Source organism: Otolemur garnettii, unplaced genomic scaffold, assembly GCF_000181295.1.
Source record: "Otolemur garnettii isolate 467f Iridium unplaced genomic scaffold, OtoGar3 scaffold00196, whole genome shotgun sequence".
NCBI lineage: Eukaryota > Metazoa > Chordata > Mammalia > Primates > Galagidae > Otolemur > Otolemur garnettii.
The window spans coordinates 2,157,742-2,169,805 of record NW_003852591.1 but is presented as its reverse complement, the minus strand read 5'-3'; the positions used below and the strand labels follow the sequence as shown (position 1 = coordinate 2,169,805).

The 12,064-nt window shown below is 41.7% G+C and overlaps 1 protein-coding gene across 2 annotated transcripts in view; it reads left to right on the top strand.

Moving 5' to 3' along the window:
• The window catches only part of DPF3 (double PHD fingers 3), a 224,303-nt gene that overhangs the window by 205,472 nt on the left and 6,767 nt on the right, over positions 1–12,064 (top strand). The window contains exon 11 of one of the 2 annotated variants that reach the window (XR_002770878.1): positions 7,664–7,705. Coding sequence is in view for 1 of the 2 variants with exons in the window: in XM_023507637.1 (XP_023363405.1) it covers positions 7,664–7,776 (113 nt within the window). In the remaining variant the exon portion in view is untranslated. Of the gene's footprint in view, positions 1–7,663; positions 7,777–12,064 lie in introns of those variants that run through there. The other variant, XM_023507637.1, reaches the window with a different exon arrangement.

Genomic DNA, 12,064 nt, shown 5'->3' with positions numbered 1-12,064 from the left:
TAAGCTTCAGAAAGATTATTTAGCCTACCAAGCAGATCAGCAACTGGGAATCAAGGGTATCTTTAAAAATACCATGTATGGGTGTCATGGAGAGAGCTACCCATGAATAGCAGATTCCAGTCTGTTGATTTACTATATTGAAAAACTAATGCCTAGAGAAGAGAAGTGGCTTGTCCAAAGGACTCAAATGCTGCAGTGAATCTCAAACTGTGGCACTTGTCCCATCAGGACAGGGATTTGATCTTACTCACTGCTATATCTCCAGTACCATGAAAAGTACCTGCCGCATTTATTTATCTAACAGATACCGTCAAAGGAATGAATAAATGAATAAATTACCTTTGATCCTCAGCTGTAGAGTCTAATTAGCAGCTCTGGGGTCAAACTGTGACTCTTGACATCTTGCTAGTGCTGTATCTTGGACCCAACCTGTGCCAGTCAAGTAAGTATGTAAATCAAGATCTAGGCTTCTCTATCCTATCAAGAGGCCCAGACACAATGCCCTCCGGTTTATAGATGGGTGTAGGTCCACTTCCAGGAGACTACCTTGGGCCACACTCACCAAGAAAACTTGGGAGTCTCTAGGGCTATTTAAGAACAGCACCATGAGCCCTTAGCTGTTTAGCTCATTCAAGGTGCCTCTAATGCTCTTGCATGAATGTGTTTTGTATGGTTATTTATAATAACAACTTGTATGACAGCCCCTGTGGTTTGCATCCCATGGGGTACCTGGGTGCCACAGACCTTGACACCTGGATGGGAGGATAAGTAGACTTCCAGGAGTAATCGGACTGGCTGCACAGGAAGGTGTTTTGCCTAAGCAGAAGGCACCACAGCTCACACCATCATTTATTTTTAATGAATTTTTGTTAGTTTGGTCTTTTTCCTTTTCACTCGCTTTCTCTTCTTTATCCTCTTTGACATACAGTAAAAATGGTGAGGGAAAAAGGGAGCTGTTCAGGTGCCTTCTGAATGTCATTGTGATCATCGATTTGCAGATGTCTTGCATTAGAAGTAACATCTGGGGGCAGATGGAGGTGAACCTGCAGATCTTTGCCCAAGGTTTAGAGAAATAGTTCAGTGAAGAAGCACTGCCCGATTAACATACTTGTCATAATATATAAATAAAGAGGTTGAATTCTTGATTGCTCAGAATTGGTTCACCCTTGTCCCCTGTATAGATCAAGTATAATGACTCAGAGCCTCCTTCCCTCCACTTGACAAACTGGGTCTCAAAGTAGAGGAGAGTGAAGAGATGGGGAGGGGGAGAGAAAGACATAGGGTAGGTTAGGGAGGGAGGGAGGAGAGAGAGAATATGAAAATGAATTGATCCGATTGAATGAGGTGGTTTCCCACAGTGAACTAATAATTATTTTCCTCCTCAAGTTACTCTTTAGCACAATTGAGATTTGACTGCACATCATGTAGATGCTGTAGCGATAACTTCACATATATGCATATTTGCAATATGTAAATATTAGAAATTTTATGTGTGTATGCATTTAGAGAACTATTAGGCATTTGAGCCAAATTATTTTCTATGGAATGCCTGGGAGACTTGTTTTTGGTGCTATTTCTGATTGGAATTAACCCTATGTATTTCATAGAATAGAATAGAATAGAATAGAATCCCTATAAACCAAGCACGAGTCCAAGGAGTACAATCTGAGCTTTACACTTACTTGCCTGAGAACTATGGATATTGAGGTTCTCCTTTTCTGAGAAATTAGTTTTTAAGAGATCAACATTGATAAATAAGGTAATAAAATATAATTAGATGTTTATAATTTCATAATGAATAAATAATAGACCATGCTAGTTCCACAGTTATTTGTATCTGTTTTATTTATGTTTTCAGCACACACCTACCAAGATAATCTTTTTTTTTTTCCTGGAGCTCTAATTTAATCAGCAATGTGACTTAGCCTAGTCCAAATTAAATATTAGCAGTAATGAAATAAAAAACTCTTTTAATAAGGATCATAAAGTAAGAGACACATGTCATAGCAGTTCGTATTTTCTTTTTGCCCAGGGTTTGTTGAAAATGAACTGTTTCTCTCACTGAACTGAATAGCTATAGAGGAGGTGGACTAGATAATGACTTAGGTTAGCTTCTAAGTCACAATCATAATGTGAGCCTAATCCACAGGGTCTATTTAAATATTTTCTCCTGTAACAGGCTGGAAATGTCCCCATGTGGGGGATATGGTGTATTTGCATGCACAGAAACAGTTAGCTGTGAATGTAGAAATAACCCTGGGTATTTGCCTGGGTATTAGTCTCTGTGCCTTCTCACTCAAATACTCCAAAATCCCATTTCTTGTCCCTTGAACATTCTCATGTGTTCTGTAAAGGTACACCGTGTGTCCTTCCAGTAGCAAGGCAGCAGTCACTCCTCTGAGACATCTGCCTTCTCTCTTTTCCTGAGCTCAGTAGACTGAGGCATCCTAAACGCCAGGTACTCCTAGACTCATGGACTATCTTCTTCCAGCTGAGAAGTTTTCTATGCCCTGCTGGTTTCCCTTTTCTTCCTATCTGTTCCAATAGCACCCTGAAGCCAAATCCTGATTACTTAAAAACTCAGTCCAGGAGTTAGGTGTCCTGTACACTGTGGCCATGGGTGACATGTCCTGTTTCAACCTCTAGGGAGGAATGAGGTCAGTTCTGAAAGAGGTTATGGCTGGAAGGGATTAGGAATACTTCTTTACGCCAAGTTCATGACTGAATCAACTAAATAAGTGGGCAGATTTACTGAGCCCTCCAGATAGAATACATTTAGAGGAACACTCAGGAAGGACTTGAGTTTTAATGATCTGGCTGGGATGAATCATGTACCCTGCACCACTTTCTAAATTCATTTTGGTAATTGGAATCTTATAAATGTTCTGTTGAATCATCACACTCAAGAGGACCTGGAAAGAGTTGTCTCCCTTTCACTATATTAGGCTATTTAAATAGCAATACAGGTATTTCTTGCTTTAAGAAAACCAGAAATAGGAAAAATCTCAGTTTCCAAGTACATTACAGAACGACTGTTAACTTCACAAAAGAGATAAAGCTAGGACTCCAAGTAGCAAGTGACTTTTTTTTTCTACCCTTGAGTTGGAAAGATTTTATCTGTTATTCTCATACTTTAAGAATTAGTTCTGGAGTAGAATGTGAACGTTTTAAAACAATAACTGAGAAAATGACATGAAGGCTGTGTTGACCAGTTTGATGGAAGTAGTTCGGATTGCATGTGAAAACCCCACACTGTACCCCAGAAGTGCATTAATGTACATAGTTACCATTCAATAAAAAAAAAAAAGAATTAGTTCTGGGCAAAAATAAGGGGTTCTAGCAGCAAAACTTAGAAATAGGCTTCTACCATTTTTTCCTTGGAAACTTCTGCTTTTGTTCCACAGTGCACATTTCTTAAGTCATTTCCATGGTAGATAAGAAGTCTTATTCTTGCACTGTTATCTGGCAAATGATTTTTCCAGTTTTTGGAGACCAAGCAACAGACAACCAACCTGTTATAATGATATAGACAGGAGGATTTAGTTTTGGGCATGGTTTTTGCCGACTGTTGATGCTGCTTGGGTGACTTCCCTGTGCCTCACCTTCCTGGCTGCTAGGTTGCAATATTAATTTCACCTGTTGCTTTTGTCTTGCACTTGAGTGATGTCTTGAGTTCTGAGCAGGCTGAGCTCTGTAGCAGTCCTGCATTTTACCAGGGGCTGGAGGCTGTCTGGGTTCAGTTCCCTTCCTCTCGGGTTGAAGGTCTTTGCAAGCTGATGACTTGCTCAAGATGGGAACCCAGAGAAAGCCCATGGAATTTTTTTCAGTGACTTCTGGCAGGAGTCCCTAAACCCCACTTGCTACTATTCGCTGGGCCAAAGCTATCCCAGAAAACGTCTTCAGAGCTCACTCAGCACAGTGGTTTAGGAGGACTTGGACACAAAGTTGGGTCTCCATAAACGTTTGCAGGCTGCTGTTGGATGCATTCAGCACACACATGGGGACAGCTCCGGACGCAGAACTGGCTGCTGAGTTCCATGTCATGCTTGGGAATGTACTGACCTTCTTCCCGGGGAAAATGACTCTCCTGAAGAGTGGCTTTTGTTCTGATGTGTCAACACTGCTTTGCTTAGGGACTTGAATAAGCAATGAAGACTGAGAACTGGGGCAGTCACCACAGCTGGCCACCCACCTTCTCCTTCCTGAATCTTTTCCTTTGGCTACTGTGACCCCATCCTAGCCTGATTTGCTTCTTACCTATCAGGCCTTCCTGATAGACCTTACCTTCCCAGTGGCTTTTCCTGGTCCTTTCTTTTGATCTCTAAGTAGCTGAGTTCCTCAAAGTTCAGTCCCAGACCCTTTTCTCTCTTCTCCTTTCTCTTCTCTTCTTCCTTTCTCCCTTATTCCCCTGGTCCTAGATAATTTCATTCATTCCCCTGGATCTGATTACCACTTATTTATCAAAAACTCCTAAGTTTCTACCTCTAGACTGTACTTATCTTTGGAACTCCAACCCCATGCATCCACTTGGTGTTTCCCCTGAAGTCTCATCGTCTTCTCCAGTTTACCTCCTCGACACAGAATCTACCTTTTCCTCCGTTTGCTCCCTATAATCTTTCTCTAGGCTTCCTTATCTGAGTAAGTTTCACTGAAATCTACCTCGTTTGGGGGGGTCATAAACTTGGGAATATTTCTCTTCGCTTTTTCACATTCCCAACATTCAAACAATGGTCAAGTCTTATCGATTATTTCTTTAGTATTCTCCAGTTTCCACCTGAGTCTAATCATTCTTGTCTCTTTCCTGGTAGCTGCATTAGCCTCCTAACTCATTTCCTGGCAACAATTCTTGCATCTCTGCATCCTCCTGCTCCCCCAACCAATTCTTTCCCTAGAGAACAGGCTGTCCTTTCCCTCCCTTTCTCTCTTCCTAATGATTATTTATAAAGATCTTTTCAATGATTGATTTTGACATAATTATAGTTTCGCAGAAAGTTACAAAAGTTGTATTACAGAGAGGTCCCATGCACCCTCCACCCAGTTTCCCCCAGTGATAAGAGCTTACATAACTATGGTACAACATTGAGATCAGGCATTGACGCTGACTCAGGCAGAGGCCCTATTTGGATTGCACCGATTTTACACTCAGACGTGTCTGTGTGTGTTAAAGTATGCAGTATACAGTTCTGTGCATCCTCATCCCATATGTACCCACCCCACAATCGAGATGCAGAATGACCTCATCACCCCAACTTTCCCTCATGCTGAAGAAGAAAGCTCCTTTAAAAACACAGTGTGATCCCATGACTGCCTTGCCTAAAACCGTTTAATAACTTTAAAGCCCCAGGGCCTTAAGTAAGGACTGTGAGTGCCTATGTGACCTGGTTCCTGCTGCCTTGTTCCACTCTCCTTTTGCTCGCCAGCCTCTGCTCACTGGCCTTTCTCTTCCTATAGTTTTGGAAGCTTCTGTGCTGTTCAAAACCTCCCACACATGCTGGGAATCCTCCCTGCCCCCCAGCTATCTCTTCCTCATCTGCCAGGTAGTAGCTTAGAGACCTTCTCAGGGAAGGTGGCCTTGATATCTCAGATGAGGTGAGGTTTTCCTGTTATTCCTTTTCTTTGCCAATCATGCTTTTCCTTCGTGGCACAACTCACATGATTGGAATTAATAGATATGTGTGTAGTTTGTTCACCTGAGGTCTCCTTGGCTAGACTAGAAGGGCCCTAGAAGTCTGGTCACACTCTATCTTTTCTGTCTAGCACAGTGGCTGGCCTAGCAGGTGCTCAACAAATACTTGGTAGGTTAGCAACTGGTTATTGTAAGCCAGTCCTGGCTTGTGGCTGGGGTGTGGCCTGAGGCCATGGAATTAGGGGAAGCCAACTTGCCTATGTGGGTGTTTGCTCCCTCTGTGACTTCATCTTTATCCTTCCCCCTGGAGCCCTGTCAGAGAACCTGGGTGTCTGTGGCTCTTGCTACCCAGAGGCCTATACTGATCATTTCTCTCTTAATCCTACCCCTGTATTCTCTCTGAGACCTTACAGTAAGAGACAGCCCTGGCTCGTGTTCTCACCTCTTTGATACACTTTCAAGAATATCAACTGGTGACTCACCCAAACTTTTAATGTAAGGCTTCTTTCTCTTTGGGGCCGCTGCCATGGTGTCACCCTGAGACGGTTATTAGTCCAGAGCTGTGGGAGTCTCTGAGTTGCACGGCTCCCAAGATGGCCTTGACAAGCTTTTAGATCTGCCCTGTCTTTGATGCTTCCATCTGCATTTGCTGAGGGTCCTCCATCCCCCACTCTGCCCACTCTTACTCTCTCAAAGATAACTCAGTGTGGTTTCTATCTGTGGAGCTTAAAATTTGAACAGCCCTCTTGTTGGCTGAATAGACAATATTTTACCCAAATGGCCATGATGCAACCAGCTTTCTAAAGATTTGAAAGGGGAGGCCTGGGAGTTCCTGCTGGGATGTGGCTTTGGGGTGGTGACACCATGTGGGATCCTGTCTGGAGGGCACTAGGGTGGCAGAGCTAACCCTTATTGGTATCCTCTGTCTACAGGAACCTTCTTTAAAGCACACGACCCCTACATGAAAGAGGCCACGTGATGCACTATGTAGTGGGAGCTCTGGAGAAGGGGAATGTCCTGCATTAGTCATAGCTCTCGATTCTTTTGTGACAGTCTGTAACAGGCTTTGGCCTGGGTGCTCTGGGCAGATTCTGATCTGGTTTACAGCACTGGGAGTCCTGGGAATGCCTTCCAAGTTTCCCATCCTTGCCACATAGAATGCTGGGAGTCTTCACAGCTGATCACTATCCTTTCCCTGGGTGATCTGGGGCTGATGGCACAGTCCAGCTCTGTAAGCCAGGCCTCAGATGTCGATCCACTGGGGCTGTGTGCTCTGAAGACACAGCTTAATGCCCCCCCCCCCCCGCTTTTGCTTTTGGGTTAGCTAACATGATACTTGGGATGGAGAAAAAGAATTAGGACCTGTGGCTCCTCCTTTTAGGACATGAGACCTGGCTCATAGACCCAGTTGTTGGCTGTGATGCTCCATTTCTTGGCCATCCCTGCCAGGCTGTTTTCTTCTGTAGTCCCTCCCACTCTTGATGGCCTGCTAGGCCTTGCTAGTCTCAGGGCTGCAGACATAGATACTCCAGATACTAGTACAGTGCCTCTTACTGCCCCTGAGCAGGGCCCCGGAAACCTTATGCAATTCTTCCAACATCCTCACCAGCACCCAAGGCAGTGTGAACAGCTTCTTCCATCAGAAGACCCAGCTCCAAATAGCTATTGTGTGTTGCTCCTGTCACAGCTGATGATGGGGCTTAGAAGATAATGCTGGTCTTTCTTGTGTTGGGTGCTCTGCAATTTCCTTTCTTGTTCTCTCTGATCACACTACTTTCTGTCCTCATCAATTGTTTACATCTAAGGAAGGACCTGGCTCTTAAGGCAGGAGGGATTAGATATGCTTAATACTCTCTTTTACCCTTGATGTGATGGGACAGGGGTGGTGGTGGTGAGGAGTGTGGGCAGGGCCTGCTTCTTTTCCAATCAATGTTGCCTTCCCTGCACATGGGGCACAATGTGTTTTCAGTTAGTAATGCTGAGAGGTGACAGGTCAGACCATCTGGCACTAATGCTGCTGTTCCTGACTTCCTCCAGGTCACCCAACCTGCCTGCAGTTCACCCTGAACATGACCGAGGCTGTCAAGACCTACAAATGGCAGTGCATAGAGTGCAAATCCTGCATCCTCTGTGGGACCTCGGAGAATGACGTGAGTTTGGGGCCTTCCCTGTGGGAGGGAAGGAGGGCAGAGAGGAAAGCAAGGGTATTGTACCTGGGCTTCTGGGGAAAATGTCAGTCTGTCTTGCTCTTTGCTTCCATGACCTTTGGGACTCTTGCGCTACAGGGACCTTGGATGATCTTTGTGCCTGTGGGGAGAGCGGCACCAGGTGCTGTGTTGATAGCCCTATGTTGATTTTCCCTATACCCTGGCACTTGGGAGCAACCTGGCCACTTGCCACTAGGGAGTCAGTGACGGACAATGGGGACCATTGCTTGTGGTTGGGATGCGTTTGCTTGTTTCCACCATTGCACAGTATATTATCTCATTGGTCTAATGTCAAATATAATAAATGCAGAATTTTCAAAAACACTTTTTATGTGGATAATTCTAAACATATACAAATGGTAGAGAGAACATAAAGATGATATACCTTATCACCAGTTTTAACACAGATCAATACATGTCCAACCTTGTTTCATAAATACTATCTCCCCTCCCATAATGCTGGCCATAATATTATATCACTTTACTTGTAAATATTTCATATGTACCTCAAAAAGATAAGGGCTTCTTTTTTAATTTTCTTTCTTTATTTTTTTGAGACAAAGTCTCATTTTGTCGCCCTTGGGTAGAGTGCCGTGGTGTTGCAACCTCCAGCTCTTGGGCTTAAGCGATTCTCTTGCCTCAGCCTCCCGAGTAGCTGGGACTACAGGTGCCTGCCACAATGCCTGGCTATTTTTTTGTTACAGTTTGGCCGGAGCCAGGTTTGAACCTGCTACCCTTGGTATATGGGGCTGACGCTCTACTCACTGAGCAACAGGCACCACCCAGGGCTTCTTTTTTTAAATAAAAATACCCAAAATATAAACATAGCTAAAAAGTCAATAATTTCTTCATATACTCACACATCCAGTCAACATTCTTATTTCCTGAATTGTCTTGTAAGTATTTTTATTATACTACTTATTTGAATTGGGATCTAAGTAAGGCAACTAATATTGCAATTAGTTGATATGTCTTTGAAGTTCTTTAAATATTTATATGTTTATATAAATATAGATGCAGGTTCTTTAAATAATATATAGATTTTATTTCCTTCCATATTACTCTCTTTTTCCCCTTTCTTCAATTCTTTGTTGAAGAAATCCAATCATTTGTTCAATAGAGTTCTCAGTACTGTATTTAACTGAGTGCATCTCTGTGGTGCTGTTTGACCTTTTTCTCTGTCTCCTGTATTTCTTATAAATTGGTAGAGCTAGAGGCTTGATTCAGGCTGTCTTTCTGTCTCTGTCTGTTTCTTTCTCTCATTGTCTTTGTCTGTCTTTCTCTCTTTCTCTCTTTTTTGGCAAGACTACTTCATAGATGGTGGTATATGCTTTCACCACCAGGAAGTGTGTACTGTCTGGTGCCTATTTTTTTTTTTTTTTTGAGACAAAGTCTCACTATGTCATCCTTGGTAGAGTGCCGTGGCATCACAGCAAACAACAACCTCAAACTCTTGGGCTTAAGCAATTCTCTTGCCTCAGCCTCCCAAGTAGTTGGGACTACAGGCACCCGCCACAATGCTCAGCTATATTTTTGTGTTGTTATCATTGTTGTTTAGCAGGCCTGAGCCAGGTTCAACCCTGCCAGACCCGGTGCATGTGGCTGGCACCCTAACCATTGAGCTATGGGCACCGAGCCTGACGTCTTTCTTTTTGATAAGATAGTATTCAATGATCTTCAATTGGATCGACTATTTTGTTAAGGGCTGCAAAATGTGGTATGTACATATCCATATTTGATAATTTTGTTGTTTATTAGTAATTCCTTAAAGGGATACTTTCCCAACCTGAAATTTGGTTACCCTTGGGTATAGATTATATAGAGACAGGATAAATGCTTGATTCTTTCTTGATTTTTTTCAAAATAATAGGGTAAAGTGCAATCAAGAAAGTAGTAATTGTGGGATACCTTCTGAACATGAAAAAATATTTATACCAGTATCTCTTTTATTTTCTTTTTGAGACAAAGTCTCACTTTGTCACCCTTTGCAGAGTGCTGTGGCTTCATAGCTCACAGCAACCTCAAACTCTGGGGCTCAAGCAATCCTCTGGCCTCAGCCTCCTGAATAGCTGGGACTACAGGTGCCCATCACAATACCTGGCTTTTTTTTTTTTTATTTTTAGAGACGGGACTCCCCTCTTGCTTAGATTGGTCTCAAACTCCTGAGCTCAAGCAATCCACCTGCTGCAGCCTCCCAGAGTGCTGGGATTGTAGACTTGAGCCACCATGTACCAGTATCTTATTTAATGGGGAAAACACAATTGGCATCTCTGCTGAAATTAGAAACCGAATGAGGATGTTCACTATCTTTTCTTCTACGATTCAACATTATTCTAGAGCTATGAGCTAATACAGTTTGAGAGAAGAAATCACTTGAGGTGTAAGCATGGATGACAGAGTAGTAAAACTCTTATTTTCATATTATGGGACAATGTAACTAGAAAGTCTTAGAGAATCAACAAAAAAGCTAACTCAAACGTAAAAGTTAACAGGATATAAAACTAACATAGAATAATTACTAGCCTCCATACACACAAACAATAACCAGTAAGACAGCACAGTTCCATTTATAATAGCAACAAAGAAGGAATGCTTAGAAATGTATGTAGCTGCAAATGTACAAAACCCACGTATAGGAAAATTTTGAACACTTTCAAAAAGACATGAAGAGCAAATGTGATCTTGGCTCGAATGATTCAACCTGACAAAGATGTCACTTCTTTCTATGTTAATTTATGAGTTTATTTCAAGTCCAATAAAAATAGCAACAAACATTTTTACAGAGTCAGACAAGTTGATATAAGTCCCTATGGAAATATAAGCATGCAAGAATAGTGAAGAAAATACTGAAAAACACTGACAAAACTAGTACTGCTGGGTATTAAAACTTAATACAAGGCCTCTATACCCGAAAACAGGGTGGTACTAATGCACGAGCAGACAAATGGACCAGTTGGATTAGACTGGAAAGCCCATAAGTAGACCCAGCTACTCCTGGAAACACAATACAGGATCAAGATCGCATCTAAAATGACTGCCTCCAAAGGTGGACTTTTTAATGAATGGTGCTGGGACAATGGGGTAGACATTTGGGAAAAGACAAAATTAGATTTATGTGTCACACCATACTTAAAAGCAATCTCCAAATAGATTGGAGATCTGAATATAAAAAGCAAAATGTGCTGGTAGTAGAGGAAAATGGGCAAATTCTTCTTTAAATATTGGGAAAGGTTTTCAAAAATCCTAAAGCAATAAAATAAAATATTGATAAATCTGACTGTATAAAAACGTGTATGGTCAAAAACATAACAAAGTCAAAGGATAGCTGGCAAAGTGGGATAAAGTATTTGCAGTACGTACTAGAGACGAAGGGGTAATTACCTAATAAATAAAGAACTGTTAAAAACTGAGGACCAAGGGCTGGAAACCTGATAGGAAACAAACAAACAAAAAATACATGAAAATCAGCTCATAAAACTTATAAAGATGACTCTTAAACATGTGAGAAAATGTTCAAACACACTCATAATTAAGGAAAGTCAAAGCTGAGAGACTGTTTCTTATCTATTAAATAGACAAAAATTAAGAAGTATGACAACGACAAATTTATTTCAAGTCCAATAAAAATATCAACAAACTTTTTAATGGAATTAGACGAGTTGATACAAGCTTGTCTTGATGAAGCTGGTGGGAAAACCTGCACCTTCATACATCGTTGGTGGTAATACAAAGAGGGAAATGTATCATTGTTGAGCAAATTTAACAAAACTACAATACACTGACATTTTGACTCAGAAATCCCACCTTGAAGATACACTCCCAACACTTTGTGGTATGAAAATACATACGTGTAAGGTTATTTATGATGGTGTTGTATATAATCACAGAATATTGGAAACTTAAATATACATACACAGAATGGTTAAAAATCAATGATACAGATGTACAATGGACTATTATGTAGCTGTGAAAAAGAAATAGACAGGTTTAGAGCGATTTCTAGGAATGTTGTTGAATGAAAAAGCAATGTAAATTAGAATAGCTATACTATGCTGCCCTCATTGTAAGAACTAAAAGGATGCTTGTGCTTGAATGTTTGTAACAGCACAATTCACAATTGCAAAGAGGTAGAAACAACCCAAGCGCCCATCAGCACATGAGTGGATTAATAAACTGTGGTATAGTTATACCACGGAGTACTACTCAGCCATAAAATAATGGTGAACTAATA